Source organism: Pseudophryne corroboree, chromosome 9 (assembly GCF_028390025.1).
Source record: "Pseudophryne corroboree isolate aPseCor3 chromosome 9, aPseCor3.hap2, whole genome shotgun sequence".
NCBI lineage: Eukaryota > Metazoa > Chordata > Amphibia > Anura > Myobatrachidae > Pseudophryne > Pseudophryne corroboree.
Window position 1 is genome coordinate 380781077 of NC_086452.1, and position 21205 is coordinate 380802281.

General features: G+C 46.6%; 1 protein-coding gene across 8 annotated transcripts in view; it reads right to left on the reverse strand.

Moving 5' to 3' along the window:
* The window catches only part of RAF1 (Raf-1 proto-oncogene, serine/threonine kinase), a 318071-nt gene that overhangs the window by 123135 nt on the left and 173731 nt on the right, over positions 1-21205 (reverse strand). For 6 of the 8 annotated variants that reach the window (XM_063940787.1, XM_063940785.1, XM_063940784.1 and 3 more), the window contains one exon: positions 353-455. In XM_063940787.1, the coding sequence (XP_063796857.1) occupies positions 353-455 (103 nt within the window). The remainder of the gene's footprint in view (positions 1-352; positions 456-21205) is intronic. The other 2 variants (XM_063940786.1, XM_063940790.1) reach the window with 1 other exon arrangement.

Consider the following 21205-nt stretch of genomic DNA (forward strand, 5'->3'; position numbering starts at 1 on the left):
TTTCTCTGCATATGTGCCTCTATTGTAACAGTCATGTGATTGCTCAGCCAATGTTACAGGACAGGTTATTCCTGGAGTAGTCCAGATAGTGGCCAAAATCTGCACAGTGGCATCATCAGTAACACAGCATTTCTCAGAAAGGATTGTTATCTTACTCTCGTACAAGCGTTCCATAGAACACATTAATGTAACCCATAATTAATGTAATAAATATAAACCAAGTGACTCATGGAGAAAAGCAATTCACATAGAACACATGTATGTAAGACAATATATAGGAATGGTCAAAGTCAAAGGAGGAGAAGGGATTTTGAACAGATTATGAAAATCAGGGAACAAACAATGGACTTACAAAATTATGGGTTGTGAGCGGAACATGGTCCAAGAAATCCACTTGCAGCTCTGCTCCAACTAATGACATGGCGTCCGTGCTCCAGTCCAGCCTCTGCTTCCTGCTAGAGCATAAGACATGTAAATATAGCAAGCAGCCCCTACCAAAATGTCCTGAGTCGTAATACAACAAGAAGCCTCACAGTGACTTTATCTAGTAGAGCATTACAGGGAAAACAGTTTAGAAGTTTCTCTTTGTGGGCTGTGGTTAGTATATGGCTTATGCCTTTGTTTAACTGTTTACAGATTTACATTTGTAGCAGAAAGCTGCACCCAGTACGTAGCAAAAGTTCCATCCAAGAACAGACTTCTCTTTTGTCATCCAAAATATATTTACTAAATGAAGGGGGAATAAAGAAAAAAAAAATATAGCGCAGAGGTTCCCAAGCGCGGTCCTCAAGGCACCCTGATTGTCAAGGTTTTAAGGATAACCATCCTTAGGTTCAGGTGTCTTAATTAGTACTTCAGTCAATTTGATTTAACCATCTGTGCTCGGGCATGGATATCCTTAAAACCTGGACCGTTAGGGTGCCTAGAGTATCACGTTTGGGAATCTCTGATATCTTTTTATCAGAGGTTCCCAAACATGGTACCATGGGCTTGCCATAATATACCTTTAATCTACGACATTTAGGAATTAAACAGGTTCTGTGGCTGGCTAAATGGAAGCCGGCACTTTACTTTTTTTTTTTATTAGCCACAGAACCTGCACAAATCATGGCAAACCGATATTTTATAAAAAAAAAAAAAAATTATATATACATACACACACATTATATATATAGCCAAAGAATGAGCTGTATCTTTGATTACTTATGAGAAGGTCCTGAGTGCCGCCATTGGAGCTGTGTGTATCATGGAGCAATGCAGGCCCACATGTGGAGGGCACCAGGCACAGTTATTGCGTTGTACCCACTTCAGTGCTGGAGCTTGGGGATAGATAGACACATATATATATATATATATATATATATATATATACACACATATACATACACACACACATACACACACACACACGCGCGCTACACGGATTTAAGTGATCTCATTTCTTGGTGTCCGTACAAGACCGTGAATGCCGCCAACATCTGTTTGATATATATATATATATATCAAACTGGAATGGTTGGCACTCCCTGCCCATAAAGCAACTGCCCCGGTGCCTTCCTTATAGTGTATAGGAATCTGTGGTCTTCTAGAGAGGGGTTAGCCTCGGCCCGCTCCCAATCAATAAAAACCAGGCGGCACTCCAGGGACTTGTAAACTCAAATAGAGTGTATTAATGGATCAAAAAGTGATAAACAAAGGCATATGTTGCCGACGTTTCAGCGTCACGCATGACGCTTTTTTCAAGGCTATATGCAGTGCAGGAACCATACCTTATTACGTCTAAAGAAAAAAGAAGTCGACTATTTATTACACGGCACTTCCTTGTCAGACTATTTTCGGGCAAAACGCATTCCTAGAGGGTTTAGAGTGAAGAACATCCCCACCATTGGGAGAAATAGTCATCGTTGGATTGCGGTACTCAATAAGTGCAGCATGGACCTCATGCTCCTCGTTATCGAGGAAGCAGGTAAAGAATTGAGGAAATATAGGCATAACATCACACAATATTCACTTGAACATCAAGCTGCATTAAACGATGTACAATATCTTAATACATGGGATAAATTAAAATCCCAAGTGGATAATTATAAGCGAGACCTTATCTCATTCAAGAGGTCCAAGCTACAAACAGTGAATACCGATTACGAGGATCTCCGCGTTTACAGATGGCTGCAAGGGATGCCCGAATCCATCCAGACGGGCGGTAGGAAACATCGCCAATAATGGAGGGATAGACGGGCACACTCCAAGACACGGACACATTCATCCAATTCTGACAGTGATTTTTTTCACAATGATTCTGAAGGATCCAAGTCTCCCAAGAAGGCCCCTTTAGGGGTGGTCACCAGGACACGACCCGAACCAGGAGGCCCGGGCCCACAAGGAGAGGCGGGCAAAACCAAAGACTCTGGAAAACCGCCCACCCAGGCCAAATACAAGAAAAATAATTAATTCTTAATTTGTCTTCCAGAGTTCTCACTAATGCTGAAGTAAGTGTTCTCAATACAGGACTCTCCTTCGTCCCCACTAATCCACATGATGATTTCAAATGGACAGGAGGAACAACACCGTTTCACCAGGAATTTACGACTTATAGAATTTTTTCAATTTCATCCCACATCCACTGAGCATGAACCATGCAGTAAGCTTCCTTCAAAATCTACCTTTGACCCGCAGTCCAGCAATGCAGCAATCAAGACATTTTCCAGGTTATTAGATTCTTCTGTAAAGAAGTATGATCAAGCACCGGTTAATATTTACCGTAACATCTCCAAACAAGAGCAACAAGCCATTAAGGACTTGGCTTCCTATGGTGATATTACAATCCGCCCGGCGGACAAAGGGGGAGCAATCGTCATTCAAGACAAAAGCGCTTACATTAGAGAAATTGATCGGCAATTATCGGACATCAGCACCTATAAAAAGTTATGGAACAATCCTACTGCTAAATACAAACTAGAAATTGATGGCATCCTTAAACAAGCGGTGCATGACGGCCACATCAACTCTAAAACAGCGCATTCATTAACGCAAATGCATCCCATCATTCCTGTATTGTACACCGTACCTAAAGTTCATAAAGACAGTCTGAATCCACCGGGACGTCCAATTACATCTGCTAGGGGATCTCTGACCCAACCAATTTCATTATTTTTCGATTCACTTATTCAACCATTAGTGATCAAGCAAGCTACATATTTAAAAGACACAACGCACTTGTTACTCTTGCTCAATGAGATAACAAACGTTCCAAAAAATACCATCATGTGTACGATGGATGTACAAAGTTTGTACACCGTCATCCCACATGATCAGGGTCTTTTGGCAATGCTACAGTTCCTTGAAGAAGAGAATTTCCAGGGCCTGCATATTCCGTTATTTTTGCAGTTACTGGAATATACACTTACCCATAATTATTTTTTACATAATGGAGACTTCTACGTGCAGCTAACTGGCTGCGCAATGGGGTCGAATGTAGCTCCAAGTTACGCTAATGTGTACATGTTTGCGCAAGAACGCAGGTTCTTTGACACAGTGATCATTCAAGCAAACATTTTGCTATACAAGAGATACATTGATGATCTCATCTTTTGGACCGGCGGGGAGTCAGACCTGCTTGATTTGCATAAGAGAATCAACAACAGCGATACTCCAATTAAATTAACCATGGAATTTAGCCGGACGGCGATACACTTTTTGGATGTACAGATCGGCATTGATGATGGAGGTATCCACACAGCCATTTATCATAAGCCAACGGATCGTAACACTTTATTAATGAGCAATAGCTTCCATCCTCCAGCCCTGAAAAAGGGCCTTCCAAGATCTCAGATGCTAAGGGTCGCCCGGATCACGAGTAACAGCGAGCAATTAGAAACAGCACTAAATCAAGTGATCACACAATTCCAACAAAGGGGTTATGACAAACGGCAGTTGGAACAAACAAAGCGGGAGGTTTTGTTGATCCCCAGAACCAAGCTATTTGGATCGCTTAGATGTCAAACCAACAACAAAAAAATACCCTTTATCACACAATATACTACCGCAAGTTCTGTGACCACCAGGGCAACACGAGCCTTATGGCCTATTGTGAACACTGACCCAACACTACCTTGCTTTAGAAATACCTCCATCATGCCGTGCTACAAGAGGGGACGTAGTTTAAGAGACATGCTTGTAAAAACCGACGTCACTCAACAAAGGTTACCCGTACATAAACCAGGGTGTCAGCGCTGCCTTTCATGTACCACCTGCAAACACATGGTCACAGGCTCAGTTTTCATTCATCCTAAAACCACGCAAAAGTTCAAAATCAAACATTACGTCACCTGTACGACACAATATGTTATTTACGTCATTACGTGCCCATGTGGACTGCTGTATGTGGGTCAAACCACACGTACTTTTCGCGAGCGAATGGCTCTGCACAGATCAGCCATTAAGGTAGCCCAGGAGGGCAAACCAAACGAACAACCAGTGGCGAGACATTTCAAACAAGCACAACATCTACTGCATCATTTAAGGCACATCATTGTGGACCACATACCAGCTCACACGAGGGGAGGTGACCGTGCTAAAATTCTAGCACAGAGGGAAATTGAATGGATCCATCGTTTATCGTCCTTAGCACATGATGGTCTTAGGGGTATATGCAATTCCGGGCGAATTGCGGCAATTTTTCGCCCGTTTTTAAATTCGACACAATTCGACCGTCGAATTCCGGCCGGCGGGTGCCGGAATTCGACATATTCAATAAAAAACGGATTCGACAGTCCCGCTGTCGAAAAATGGACCAATTGACGGATTTTGAATCGACTTTTCAGATATACAAAAAACGGTAAAAAAAACGGAAAAAAATTGCGTGGGGTCCCCCCTCCTAAGCATAACCAGCCTCGGGCTCTTTGAGCCGATCCTGGATGCCAAAATACGGGGGGAAAAAAATAAGAATTTACTTACCGATAATTCTATTTCTCATAGTCCGTACTGGATGCTGGGGACTCCGTAAGGACCATGGGGAATAGCGGCTCCGCAGGAGACTGGGCACATCTAAAGAAAGCTTTAGGACTATCTGGTGTGCACTGGCTCCTCCCCCTATGACCCTCCTCCAAGCCTCAGTTAGGATACTGTGCCCGGACGAGCGTACACAATAAGGAAGGATTTTGAATCCCGGGTAAGACTCATACCAGCCACACCAATCACACCGTATAACCTGTGATCTGAACCCAGTTAACAGCATGATAACAGAGGAGCCTCTGAAAGATGGCTCACAACAATAATAACCCGATTTTTGTAACAATAACTATGTACAAGTATTGCAGACAATCCGCACTTGGGATGGGCGCCCAGCATCCACTACGGACTATGAGAAATAGAATTATCGGTAAGTAAATTCTTATTTTCTCTAACGTCCTAAGTGGATGCTGGGGACTCCGTAAGGACCATGGGGATTATACCAAAGCTCCCAAACGGGCGGGAGAGTGCGGATGACTCTGCAGCACCAAATGAGAGAACTCCAGGTCCTCCTCAGCCAGGATATCAATTTTGTAGAATTTTACAAACGTATTTGCTCCTGACCAAGTAGCTGCTCGGCAAAGTTGTAAAGCCGAGACCCCTCGGGCAGCCGCCCAAGATGAGCCCACCTTCCTTGTGGAGTGGGCATTTACAGATTTTTGGCTGTGGCAGGCCTGCCACAGAATGTGCAAGCTGAATTGTACTACAAATCCAACGAGCAATAGTCTGCTTAGAAGCAGGAGCACCCAGCTTGTTGGGTGCATACAGGATAAACAGCGAGTCAGATTTCCTGACTCCAGCCGTCCTGGAAACATATATTTTCAGGGCACTGACAACGTCTAGCAACTTGGAGACCTCCAAGTCCCTAGTAGCCGCAGGCACCACCAATAGGTTGGTTCAGGTGAAACGCTGAAACCACCTTGGGGAGAAACTGAGGACGAGTCCTCAATTCCGCCCTGTCCGAATGGAAAATCAGATAAGGGCTTTTTCAGGATAAAGCCGCCCATTCTGACACGCGCCTGGCCCAGGCCAGGGCCAACAGCATGACCACTTTTCATGTGAGATATTTTAACTCCACAGATTTAAGTGGTTCAAACCAATGTGACTTTTGGAACCCAAAACTACATTGAGATCCCAAAGTGCCACTGGAGGCACAAAAGGAGGCTGTATATGCAGTACCCCTTTTACAAATGTCTGAACTTCAGGGACTGAAGCTAGTTCTTTTTTGGAAGAAAATTGACAGGGCCGAAATTTGAACCTTAATGGACCCCAATTTCAGGCCCATAGACACTCCTGTTTGCAGGAAATGTAGGAATCGACCCAGTTGAATTTCCTCCGTCGGGCCTTACTGGCCTCGCACCACGCAACATATTTTCGCCAATTGCGGTGATAATGTTTTTGCGGTTACATCCTTCCTGGCTTTGATCAGGATAGGGATGACTTCATCTGGAATGCCTTTTTTCCTTCAGGATCCGGCGTTCAACCGCCATGCCGTCAAACGCAGCCGCGGTAAGTCTTGGAACAGACAGGGTCCTTGCTGGAGCAGGTCCCTTCTTAGAGGTAGAGGCCACGGATCCTCCGTGAGCATCTCTTGAAGTTCCGGTTACCAAGTTCTTCTTGGCCAATCCGGAACCACGAATATAGAGCTTACTCCTCTCCATCTTATCAATCTCAGTACCTTGGGTATGAGAGGCAGAGGAGGGAACACATACCCTGACTGGTACACCCACGGTGTTACCAGAGCGTCTACAGCTTATTGCCTGAGGGTCCCTGGACCTGGCGCAATACCTGTCGAGTTTTTAATCATGTGGAAGACTTCTGGGTGAAGTCCCCACTCTCCCGGGTGGAGGTCGTGCTGAGGAAGTCTGCTTCCCAGTTGTCCACTCCCGGAATGAATACTGCTGACAGTGCTATCACATGATTTTCCGCCCAGCGAAGAATCCTTGCAGCTTCTGCCATTGCCCTCCTGCTTCTTGTGCCACCCTGTCTGTTTACGTGGGTGACTGCCGTGATGTTGTCCGACTGGATCAACACCGGCTGACCTTGAAGCAGAGGTCTTGCTAAGCTTAGAGCATTGTAAATGGCCCTTAGCTTCAGGATATTTATGTGAAGTGATGTCTCCAGGCTTGACCATAAGCCCTGGATATTCCTTCCCTGTGTGACTGCTCCCCAGCCTCGCAGGCTGGCATCCGTGGTCACCAGGACCCAGTCCTGAATGCCTAATCTGCGGCCCTCTAGAAGATGAGCACTCTGCAACCACCACAGGAGGGACACCCTTGTCCTTGGTGACAGGGTTATCCGCTGATGCATCTGAAGATGCGACCCGGACCATTTGTCCAGCAGGTCCCACTGGTGCGTGGAATCTGTAGAATGGGATTGCTTCGTAGGAAGCCACCATTTTACCCAGAACCCTTGTGCATTGATGCACTGAGACTTGGCTCGGTTTTAGGAGGTTCCTGACTAGCTCGGATAACTCCCTGGCTTTCTCCTCCGGGAGAAACACCTTTTTCTGGACTGTGTCCAGGATCATCCCTAGGAACAGAAGACACGTCGTCGGAACCAGGTGCGATTTTGGAATATTGAGAATCCAATCGTGCTGCCGCAACACTACCTGAGATAGTGCTACACCGACCTCCAACTGTTCCCTGGATCTTACCCTTATCAGGGAATTGTCCAAGTAAGGGATAACTAAAATTCACTTCCTTCGAAGGAATATCATCATTTCGGCCATTACCTTGGTAAAGACCCGGGGTGCCGTGGACCATCCATACGGCAGCGTCTGAACTGATAGTGACAGTTCTGTACCATAAACCTGAGGTACCCTTGGTGAGAAGGGTAAATTTTGACATGAAGGTAAGCATCCTTGATGTCCCGAGACATCATGTAGTCCCCTTCTTCCAGGTTCGCAATCACTGCTCTGAGTGACTCAATCTTGAATTTGAACCTCTGTATGTAAGTGTTCAAAGATTTTAGATTTAGAATCGGTCTCACCGAGCCGTCCGGCTTCGGTACCACAACAGTGTGGAATAATACCCCGTTCCCTGTTGCAGGAGGGGTATCTTGATTATCACCTGCTGGGAATACAGCTTGTGAATGGCTTCCAAAACTGTCTCCCTGTCAGAAGTAGACATCGGTAAAGCCGACTTTAGGAAACGGCGAGGGGGAGACGTCTCGAATTCTAATTTGTACCCCTGAGATATCACCTGAAGGATCCAGGGGTCTACTTGCGAGTGAGCCCACTGCGCGCTGAAATTCATTGAGACGGGCCCCCCACCGTGCCTGATTCTGCTTGTAAAGCCCCAGCATATACTGAGGGCTTGGCAGAGGCGGGAGAGGGTTTCTGTTCCTGGGAACTGGCTGATTTCTGCAGCCTTTTTCCTCTCCCTCTGTCACGGGGCAGAAATGAGGAACCTTGTCCACGAAAAGACTGCACCTGATAATACGGCGTCTTCTCATGTTGAGAGGCGACCTGGGGTACAAACGTGGAATTCCCAGCTGTTGCCGTGGCCACCAGGTCTGAAAGACCGACCCCAAATAACTCCTCCCCTTAATAAAGCAATACTTCCAAATGCCGTTTGGAATACGCATCACCTGACCACTGACGTGTCCATAACCCTCTACTGGTAGAAATGGACAACGCGCTTAGACTTGATGCCAGTCGGCAAATATTCCGCTGTGCATCACGCATATATAGAAATGCATCTTTTAAATGCTCTATAGGCAAAAATATACTGTCCCTATCTAGGGTATCAATATTTTCAGTCAGGGAATCCGACCACGCCAACCCAGCACTGCACATCCAGGCTGAGGCGATTGCTGGTCGCAGTATAACACCAGTATGTGTGTAAATACCTTTTAGGATACCCTCCTGCTTTCTATCAGCAGGATCCTTAAGGGCGGCCATCTCAGGCGAAGGTAGAGCCCTTACAAGCGTGTGAGCGCTTTATCCACCCTAGGGGGTGTTTCCCAACGCACCCTAACCTCTGGCGGGAAAGGATATAATGCCAATAACATTTTAGAAATTATCAGTTGTTATCGGGGGAAACCCACGCATCATCACACACCTCATTTAATTTCTCAGATTCAGGAAAACTACAGGTAGTTTTTCCTCACCGAACATAATACCCCTTTTTTGGTGGTACTCGTATTATCAGAAATGTGTAAAACATTTTTCATTGCCTCAATCATGTTACGTGTGGCCCTACTGGAAGTCACATTCGTCTCTTCACCGTCGACACTGGAGTCAGTATCCGTGTCGGCGTCTATATCTGCCATCTGAGGTAACGGGCGCTTTAGAGCCCCTGACGGCCTATGAGACGTCTGGACAGGCACAAGCTGAGTAGCCGGCTGTCTCATGTCAACCACTGTCTTTTATACAGAGCTGACACTGTCACGTAATTCCTTCCAACAGTTCATCCACTCAGGTGTCGACCCCCTAGGGGGTGACATCACTATTACAGGCAATCTGCTCCGTCTCCACATCATTTTTCTCCTCATACATGTCGACACAAAAGTACCGACATACAGCACACACACAGGGAATGCTCTGATAGAGGACAGGACCCCACTAGCCCTTTGGGGAGACAGAGGGAGAGTTTGCCAGCACACACCAGAGCGCTATATATATATATACAGGGATAACCTTATATAAGTGTTTTTCCCCTTATAGCTGCTGTATAGTTAATACTGCGCCTAATTAGTGCCCCCCTCTCTTTTTTAACCCTTTCTGTAGTGTAGTGACTGCAGGGGAGAGTCAGGGAGCTTCCCTCCAACGGAGCTGTGAGGGAAAATGGCGCCAGTGTGCTGAGGAGATAGGCTCCGCCCCCTTATCGGCGGCCTTATCACCCGTTTTTCTATGTATTCTGGCAGGGGTTAAATGCATCCATATAGCCCAGGAGCTATATGTGATGCATTTTTTGCCATCCAAGGTGTTTTTTTTATTGCGTCTCAGGGCGCCCCCCCCCAGCGCCCTGCACCCTCAGTGACCGAAGTGTGAAGTGTGCTGAGAGCAATGGCGCACAGCTGCAGTGCTGTGCGCTACCTTGTTGAAGACAGGACGTCTTCTGCCGCCGATTTTCCGGACCTCTTCTGCCTTCTGGCTCTGTAAGGGAGCCGGCGGCGCGGCTCTGGGACCCATCCAAGCTGGGCCTGTGATCGTCCCTCTGGAGCTAATGTCCAGTAGCCTAAGAAGCCCAATCCACTCTGCACGCAGGTGAGTTCGCTTCTTCTCCCCTTAGTCCCTCGATGCAGTGAGCCTGTTGCCAGCAGGTCTCACTGAAAATAAAAAACCTAATCTAAAACTTTCACTAAGAAGCTCAGGAGAGCCCCTAGTGTGCACCCTTCTCGTTCGGGCACAGAGATCTAACTGAGGCTTGGAGGAGGGTCATAGGGGGAGGAGCCAGTGCACACCAGATAGTCCTAAAGCTTTCTTTAGATGTGCCCAGTCTCCTGCGGAGCCGCTATTCCCCATGGTCCTTACGGAGTCCCCAGCATCCACTTAGGACGTTAGAGAAATGACAGGGGATCCCCCGGATTTTAACAACCAGCACCGGGCTCTGCGCCTGGTCCTGGAGCAAAAAATACGGGGGACAAAAAGAGTAGGAGTCACCCGTATTTTTTGTACCAGCACCGGGCTCCACTAGCTGGACAGATAATGCCACAGCCGGGGGACACTTTTATACCGCTCCCTGCGGCCGTGGCATTAAATACCCAACTAGTCACCCCTGGCCGGGGTACCCTGGAGGAGTGGGGACCCCTTCAATCAAGGGCCCCCCCCCAGCCACCCAAGGGCCAGGGGTGAAGCCCGAGGCTGTCCCCCCCATCCAAGGGCTGCGGATGGGGGGCTGATAGCCATGGGTAAAAATGAAAGAATATTGTTTTTTTGCAGAAGAACTACAAGTCCCAGCAAGCCTCCCCCGCAAGCTGGTACTTGGAGAACCACAAGTACCAGCATGCGGGGGGGGGGGTGGAGGACACGGGCCCGCTGGTACCTGTAGTACTTCTGCAAAAAAAATACCTAAATAAAAACAGGACACGCACACCGTGAAAATACAACTTTATTTCACACATGCCGACACATACATACTTACCTATGTTGACACGCCGACTGCCACGTCTCCAATGTCGACGAATCCGGGGTACCTGAAAATAAACTGAATACTCCCCTAAATCCAGTGTCCTGTGATATTTGTAATCCACGTACTTGGCAAAACAAAAAAACGCATTTACCCGATCCACACGGACTGAAAGGGGTCCCATGTTTACACATGAGACCCCTTTCCCCGAATGCAGAGACCCCACAGTGACTGCTGTCACAGAAGGTCCCTTCAGCCAATGAGGGAGCGCCACGTCATGGCACTCTCCTGATTGGCTGTATGCGCATCGGAGCTGTCAGACGCGCATCGCACAGCCCCCTCCATTATCTTCAGTGGTGGGAAGTTTGCGGTCAGCGGTGAGGTCACCCGCGGTCAGCCGCTGACCGCGGGTAACCCCACAGCTGACCGCAAAGTTCCCACCATTTAAACTAATGGAGGTGCTGTGCGATGTGCTGTCTGCCAGCTCAGACGCGCATAGGGAATCAGGAGAGTGCCAGGACGTGGCGCTCCCTGATTGCCTGAAGGGACCCTCTGTGACAGGAGTCACAGGGGGTGTCAGCATTCGGGGAAAGGGGTCCCATGTCTAAACATGGGACCCCTTTCAGTCCGTGTGGATCGGGTAAATGCGTTTTTTTGTTTTGCCAAGTACGTGGATTACAAATATCACAGGACACTGGATTTAGGGGAGTATAATTTTATTTTCAGGTACACCCCGTGGATTCTACTTGGACAAGTGGACCGAACGTCGTGTCAACATAGGTAAGTATGTGTGTGTGTCGACATGTATGTAATAAAGTTGTACTTTCAAGGTGTGCGTGTCCTGTTTTTATTTGGGTATTTTTTTTTGCAGTAGAACTACAGGTACCAGCGGGCCCGTTCCCCCCCGCATGCTGGTACTTGTGGTTCTCCAAGTACCAGCTTGCGGGGGAGGCTTGCTGGGACTTGTAGTTCTTCTGCAAAAAAACAATATTCTTTCATTTTACTCAAGACTATCAGCCCCCCATCCGCAGCCCTTGGATTGAGGGGGGGGGGGGGGGGGGACAGCCTCGGGTGACTAGTTGGGTATTTAATGCCACGGCCGCAGGGAGCGGTATAAAAGTGTCCCCCGGCTGTGGCATTATCTGTCCAGCTAGTGGAGCCCGGTGCTGGTACAAAAAATACGGGGGACCCCTACTCTTTTTGTCCCCCGTATTTTTTGCACCAGGACCAGAGCCCGGTGCTGGTTGTTAAAATATGGGGGATCCCCTGTAATTTTTTTTCCGGTATTTTGGCAACCAGGACAGGCTCAAAGAGCCAGAGGCTGGTTATGCTTAGGAGGGGGGACCCCACGCCTCGGATTTTTAACCCATTCCATTAAAAAAAAAATATATATATATATATTTTAAAAAATATATAAATAATACTTGTGCCTCCTAAATAGACAAACCAAGTACCTAATCCCTTCTAATATAAATAGATATGCTATTACCAATAAAAAAAAAAACACAAAAAAAACCATGTTTTTAAAAAAAATTATTACATTCCGCCAGCAAAGTGAGGCGGACTGAAAATGACGAATTTACTGTCAAAAAGCACTGTTGTCGAATTTACATTCTTCAATTGAATATACTTTTGTCGAAAAGCCGCATTTGTACCATTGCAGAAATGTCAAATTTGTCAAATGTCGAATTTCCAAAAGTCAAATTTGAAAAGTCCGTTTTTTTGACGAAAAGTACTGTATTGCATTGTCAAATTTTTTTGGGGGGCGAAAAAGTCCAGTTTTTCGACATTTTCGGGAATTCGACCACAATTGCATATACCCCTTAATGAGCAATCGCTTGGAGTGTGTTCTTATAAAAGTCCTTACCTGGTTTAGATCCTTATTACGCATCTTATGGCATTGGACAATATTCACTTAGTTAGCATGATCCATTTGAAGTCGTCTAATGTATAGAATTTGCCATGATATACTGATCAGGCTATATAAGATATGATTTAACCTTATGGTCTAAGTAGGGCCTACATTCTTTATATATATTTCTATAGTCTTGTACTGGTGTTGGTTTAAGTACCTTACAGGTTTTTAACATATCACACATGGTATAACTACCAGTTATTCGTCACTATCACTCACATTACGCATTCTTTGGCACAGGGGGAGGCACTGCACAAAGTCGTTTTTAATGTAAGCATATTCACTTGGGATTTCACGATTCAGTATTCGGCATCAGCGGTATACCGCTGAATGTTTCTAGTTCCCCTTTTGTATATTATATGTCACTATTCGCAGATTTTGCACAGATTTTTAAGTTACTTGTCACCATCACTTATGTTATGTATTTTCCGCCAGGAATAGCGGGTTACTAGCGGCGGTGGTGACGCCCGCGGTTGCCTGGTTACCATAGGACGTCACTTCCTGGTAACGGGGTACAGGAACTTACCGGAAGTCCCGCCGGACGCCGGCTCCCGCTGTCCCAACGCGCGGTATGAATGATTCACTAGCATATAAAAGGTATGTGTCACATTCTTTTTGGTTCCTGCACTGCATATAGCCTTGAAAAAAGCGTCCTGCGTGGCGCTGAAACGTCGGCAACATATGCCTTTTGTTTATCACTTTTTAATCCATTAATACACTCTATTTGAGTTTACAAGTCCCTGGAGTGCCGCCTGGTTTTTATTGATTGGGAGCGGGCCGAGGCTAATCCCTCTATAGAAGACCACAGATTCCTATATTTTTTTTATATATATATATATATATATATATATATATACACACACACACACACACACACACACACACACACACACACACACACACACACACACACATACACACACATACATGCAAACAAACAAATACACACACACAAATACATAGTCAAAAGAGGTGGCAAGCTCAGGTACAAAATAACATTGTATAGCATGTACTATAGGAAACCAAAAACAGATGAAAACAATGTATACAGATCTGCATTTTCCTTCTTGAAGAGGTAGTCTATGCAGGCAGACATCTCTACTTCAGTGTCAGACTTCAGGAGTAAAAGCATACTGCACACAAACAGGCAGCAACACACACCATCCCTTACAACGAGCTATGCTGTGTAAAAAGACACACATTAACTACAAACGTCACAGTACTAAAAACCAATGCAGCCCACTATTACATATAACACTCTGCTCCTTATACTTTTACACCGTTGCGAATGTTTATATTCTCACTGAAACAATATGTACAGACTTCATGCCTGACACAGCAGAGGAGTCTTCTCAGTATTTTCCCCTTATGTCTCCTGCCTATACCGTCGGAACACTGAAGACCCCCCAACACCCACTAACTGGTACATTTCCATGAAGGTCATCATTCCTGGCAACAGTGCCTGGGGAATTCTACAATGATGCAGGGAGACTGCACTTCATCAGACAGGTGTCAAAAGACATCCAGAGGGATTCTGGCAACCCACTGGCACAGCCCTGCCACATCCAGTAGGTGGCACCTACAGTAACTAGCATGGGGCCCTTTGGGATATGATCCTTTTCTACTGGAAGAGAACAAAATCATGTACTACACTAAATACACAAGCTTAAACACCTATTGTGCAAAATGAGAAGGACTGGAAAAAGGGGGTTTATTAGAAAATTACAAGCCGATATCTTGAACAAAATCAGCAAAACTCCATATAGGCTTGCAAGAGAGGCTACAGCTTTTCCTCTGATGGCTGTAAAAATTCAAAAGTCAATTTGGAGGAGTATAAATGGAAATTGGACAGGAGGAGGAGGAGGAGGAGGGGGGGCTATATTGATGCTGTAGAGAGAATCCATAAATAGAATCAAAGTACAGCCTGAGGCAATGAGCTATACTCAGCTGGTACACACACCATGATTATGTGCTGGGTACACACCTTAAGTTCTATTTGTGAATTTCAATGGAATATTTGGAAAGGCACAGCTAAAAGTCATTGTGTCTGTTGGCTGACAAACATAGCAGTTCTGCAAATCCCGGAGGAATAAGTTGCATGACTTGTCCCCACCTACAGAAACTTAGTATCTGATTACCTCAACCAAAACAAAACTCGCTCTGGGAAACGTCCCAGCACTTCCAACTGTAGCGCGACTCTGGCCAAGTGTATGTGGGGGGGTGGAGGAGGGCGCAGGAGGCCACAACTTCAACCAGATTCTCCCAACTCTGCTCCGGAGCACAATTTCATCTCATTGCACAACTCACAGCAGAGCTCCTTACATCACAATATAGGAAACAAATACAGGTTGAGTATCCCTTATCCAAAATGCTTGGGACCAGACGTATTTTGGATATCGGATTTTCTCTATCGTCCTAGTGGATGCTGGGGTTCCTGAAAGGACCATGGGGAATAGCGGCTCCGCAGGAGACAGGGCACAAAAAGTAAAGCTTTAGGATCAGGTGGTGTGCACTGGCTCCTCCCCCTATGACCCTCCTCCAAGCCTCAGTTAGATTTTTGTGCCCGGCCGAGAAGGGTGCAATCTAGGTGGCTCTCCTAAAGAGCTGCTTAGAAAAGTTTAGCTTAGGTTTTTTATTTTACAGTGAGTCCTGCTGGCAACAGGATCACTGCAACGAGGGACTTAGGGGAGAAGAAGTGAACTCACCTGCGTGCAGGATGGATTGGCTTCTTTGGCTACTGGACATTAGCTCCAGAGGGACGATCACAGGTACAGCCTGGATGGTCACCGGAGCCTCGCCGCCGGCCCCCTTGCAGATGCTGAAACAAGAAGAAGGTCCAGAATCGGCGGCATGAAGACTCCTCAGTCTTCTTAAGGTAGCGCACAGCACTGCAGCTGTGCGCCATTTCCTCTCAGCACACTTCACACGGCAGTCACTGAGGGTGCAGGGCGCTGGAAGGGGGGCGCCCTGGGAGGCAATGAAAACCTATTTTTGGCTAAAAATACCTCACATATAGCCTCCGGGGGCTATATGGAGATATTTAACCCCTGCCAGAATCCGTTAAGAGCGGGAGACGAGGCCGCCGAAAAAGGGGCGGGGCCTATCTCCTCAGCACACAGCGCCATTTTCCCTCACAGAAAGGCTGGAGGGAAGGCTCCCAGGCTCTCCCCTGCACTGCACTACAGAAACAGGGTTAAAACAGAGAAGGGGGGCACTAATTTGGCGTTAGAAATATATAAAAAAGATGCTATAAGGGAAAACACTTATATAAGGTTGTCCCTATATAATTATAGCGTTTTTGGTGTGTGCTGGCAAACTCTCCCTCTGTCTCTCCAAAGGGCTAGTAGGTCCTGTCCTCTATCAGAGCATTCCCTGTATGTGTGCTGTGTGTCGGTACGTGTGTGTCGACATGTATGAGGACGATGTTGGTGAGGAGGCGGAGCAATTGCCTGTAATGGTGATGTCACTCTCTAGGGAGTCGACACCGGAATGGATGGCTTATTTAGGGAATTACGTGATAATGTCAACACGCGGCAAGGTCGGTTGACGACATGAGACGGCCGACAAACAATTAGTACCGGTCCAGACGTCTCAAAAACACCGTCAGGGGTTTTAAAACGCCCGTTTACTTTAGTCGGTCGACACAGACACAGACAGGGACACTGAATCCAGTGTCGACGGTGAATAAACAAACATATTCCTTATTAGGGCCACACGTTAAGGGCAATGAAGGAGGTGTTACATATTTCTGATACTACAAGTACCACAAAAGAGGGTATTATGTGGGATGTGAAAAAAATACCGTAGTTTTTCCTGAATCAGATAAATTAAATGAAGTGTGTGATGATGCGTGGGTTCCCCCCGATAGAAAATATGGGCGGTATACCCTTTCCCGCCAGAAGTTAGGGCGCGTTGGGAAACACCCCTTAGGGTGGATAAGGCGCTCACACGCTTATCAGAACAAGTGGCGGTACCATCTATAGATAGGGCCGTCCTCAAGGAGCCAGCTGACAGGAGGCTGGAAAATATCATAAAAAGTATATACACACATACTGGTGTTATACTGCGACCAGCGATCACCTCAGCCTGGATGTGCAGAGCTGGGGTGGCTTGGTCGGATTCCCTGACTAAAAATATTGATACCCTTGACAGGGACAGTATTTTATTGACTATAGAGCATTTAAAGGATGCATTTCTATATATGCGAGATGCACAGAGGGATATTTGCACTCTGGCATCAAGAGTAAGTGCGATGTCCATATCTGCCAGAAGATGTTTATGGACACGACAGTGGTCAGGTGATGCAGATTCCAAACGGCACAAAGGTGTATTGCCGTATAAAGGAAGAGGAGTTATTTGGGGTCGGTCCATCGGACCTGGTGGCCACGGCAACTGCTGGAAAATCCACCGTTTTTTACCCTAAGTCACATCTCTGCAGAAAAAGACACCGTCTTTTCAGCTTCAGTCCTTTCGTCCCTATAAGAGTCATATCTGCCCAGGGATAGAGGAAAGGGAAGAAGACTGCAGCAGGCAGCCCATTCCCAGGAACAGAAGCGTTCCACCGCTTCTGACAAGCTCTCAGCATGACGCTGAGACCGTACAGGACCCCTGGATCCTACAAGTAGTATCCCAGGGGTACAGATTGGAATGTCGAGACGTTTCCCCTGCGCAGGCTCCTGAAGTCTGCTTTACCAAGGTCTCCCTCCGACAAGGAGGCAGTATGGGAAACAATTCACGAGCTGTATTCCCAGCAGGTGATAATTAAATTACCCCTCCTACAACAAGAAAAGGGGTATTATTCCACACTATATTGTGGTACTGAAGCCAGAAGGCTAGGTGAGACCTATTCTAAATCTAAAAAAATTTGAACACTTACAAAGGTTCAAATCAAGATGGAGTCACTCAGAGCAGTGATAACGAACCGGGAAGAAGGGGACTATATGGTGTCCCGAGACATCAGGGATGCTTACCTCCATGTCCCAAATTTGCCCTTATCACTAAGGGTACCTCAGGTTCGTGGTACAGAACTGTCACTATCAGTTTCAGACGCTGCCGTTTGGATTGTCCACGGCACCCCGGGTCTTTACCAAGGTAATGGCCGAAATGATGGTTCTTCTTCGAAGAAAAGGCGTCTTAATTATCCCTTACTTGGACGATCTCCTGATAAGGGCAAAGTCCAGGGAACAGTTGGAGGTCGGAGTAGCACTATCTCGGATACTGTTACAACAGCAGGGGTGGATTCTAAATATTCCAAACTCGCAGCTGATCCCGACAACAAGTCTCCTGTGCTTAGGGATGATTCTGGACACAGTCCAGAAAAAGGTGTTTCTCCCGGAAGAGAAAGCCAGGGAGTTATCTGAGCTAGTCAGGAACCTCCTAAAATCAGTGCATCATTGCACAAGGGCCATGGTAAAAAAAATGGTGACTTCCTTCGAAGCAATTCCAGTCGGCAGATTTCATGCAAGAACTTTTCAGTGGGATCTGCTGGACAAATGGTCCGGATCGCATCTTCAGATGCATCAGCGGATAACCCTATATCCAAGGACAAGGGTGTCTCTCCTGTGGTGGTTACAGAGTGCTCATCTTCTAGAGGGCCGCAGATTCGGCATTCAGTTTTGGATGTTGGTGACCACGGAGGCCAGCCCGAGAGGCTGGGGAGCAGTCACACAAGGAAAAAATTTCCAGGGAGTGTGATCAAGTCTGGAGACTTTTCTCCACATAAATATAGCTAAGGGTAAATTTATAATGCTCTAAGCTTAGCAAGACCTCTGCTTCAAGGTCAGCCGGTATTGATCCAGTGGGATAAAACATCACGGCAGTCGCCCACGTAAATAGACAGGGCGGCACAAGAAGCAGGAGGGCAGTGGCAAAAACTGCAAGGACTTTTCGCTGGGCGGAAAATCATGTGATAGCACTGTCAGCAGTGTTTCATTCCGGGAATGGAAACTGGGAAGCAGACTTCCTCAGTAGGCACGACCTCCACCCGGCAGAGTGGGAACTTCATGGGGAAGTTTTCCACATGATTGTAAACCGTTGGGAATTACCAAAGGTGGACATGATGGCGTCCCGTCTAAACAAAAAACGGGACAGGTATTGCGCCAGGTTAAGAGACCCTCAGGCAATAGCTGTGGACGTTCTGGTAACACCGTGGGTGTACCAGTCGGTGTATGTGTTCCATCCTCTGCTTTTCATACCTAAGGTACTGAGAATTATAAGACGTAGAGGAGTAAGAACTATACTCATGGCTCCGGATTGGCCAAGAAGGACTTGGTACCCGGAACTTCAAGAGATGCTCACAGAGGACTTATGGCCTCTGCCGCTAAGAAGGGACTTGTTTCAGCAAGTACCATGTCTGTTCCAAGACTTACCGCAGCTGCGTTTGACGGCATGGCGGTGGAACGCCGGATCCTAAGGGAAAAGGCATTCAGGAAGAGGTCATTCCTACCCTGGTCAAAGCCAGAAAGGAGGTGACCGCACAACATTATCACCACATGTGGCGAAAATATGTTGCGTGGTGTGAGGCCAGGAAGGCCCCACGAAGAAATTTCAACTCGGTCGATTCCTGCATTTCCTGCAAACAGGAGTGTCTATGGGCCTCAAATTGGGGTCCATTAAGGTTCAAATTTCGGCCCTGTCGATTTTTCTTCCAGAAAGAATTGGCTTCAGTTCCTGAAGTCCAGAAGTTTGTCAAGGGAGTATTGCATATACAACCCCCTTTTGTGCCTCCAGTGGCACTGTGGGATCTCAACGTAGTTCTGGGATTCCTCAAAACACATTGGTTTAAAACCAGTCAAATCTGTGGATTTGAAGCATCTCACATGAAAAGTGAACATGCTCTTGGACCTGGCCTGGACCAGGCGAGTGTCAAATTGGTGGTTTTTTTCTCAAAAAAGCCCATATCTGTTTGTCCATTCGGACAGGGCAGAGCTGCGGACTCGTCCCCAGTTCTCTCCCTAAGGTGGTGTCAGTGTTTCACCTGAACCAGCTTATTGTGGTGTCTTGCGCCTACTAGGGACTTGGAGGACTCCAAGTTGCTAGATGTGGTCAGGGCCCTGAAAATATAGGTTCCAGGACGGCTGGAGTCAGGAAAACTGACTTGCTGTTATCCTGTATGCACCCAACAAACTGGGTGCTCTTGCTTCTAAGCAGACTTTTGCTAGTTGGATGTGTAATACAATTCAGCTTGCACATTCTGTGGCAGGCCTGCCACAGCCAAAATATGTAAATGCCCATTCCACAAGGAAGGTGGGCTCATCTTGGGCGGCTGCCCGAGGGGTCTCGGCTTTACAACTTTGCCGAGCGGCTATTTAGTCAGGGGCAAACACGTTTGTAAAATCCTACAAATTTGATAACCTGGCTAAGGAGGACCTGGAGTTCTCTCATTCGGTGCTGCAGAGTCATCCGCACTCTCCCGCCCGTTTGGGAGCTTTGGTATAATCCCCATGGTCCTTTCAGGAACCCCAGCATCCACTAGGACGATAGAGAAAATAAGAATTTACTTACCGATAATTCTATTTCTCGGAGTCCGTAGTGGATGCTGGGCGCCCATCCCAAGTGCGGATTATCTGCAATACTTGTACATAGTTACAAAAATCGGGTTATTATTGTTGTGAGCCATCTTTCAGAGGCTCCGCTGTTATCATACTGTTAACTGGGTTCAGATCACAGGTTGTACAGTGTGATTGGTGTGGCTGGTATGAGTCTTACCCGGGATTCATAAATCCTTCCTTATTGTGTACGCTCGTCCGGGCACAGTATCCTAACTGAGGCTTGGAGGAGGGTCATAGGGGGAGGAGCCAGTGCACACCACCTGATCCTAAAGCTTTACTTTTTGTGCCCTGTCTCCTGCGGAGCCGCTATTCCCCATGGTCCTTTCAGGAACCCCAGCATCCACTACGGACTCCGAGAAATAGAATTATCGGTAAGTAAATAATTATTTTTCCGTATTTTGGAATAATTGCATACCATAATGAGATTTCATGGTGACCTAAATCTAAGCACAGAATGCATTTATGTTACATATACACCTTATACACACAGCCTGAAGGCAATTTTAGCCAATATTTTTTATAACTTTGTGCATTAAACAAAGTGTGTCTACATTCACACAATTCATTTATGTTTCATATACACCTTATACACACAGCCTAAAAGTCATTTAATACAATATTTTTAATAACTTTGTGTATTAAACAAAGTTTGTGTA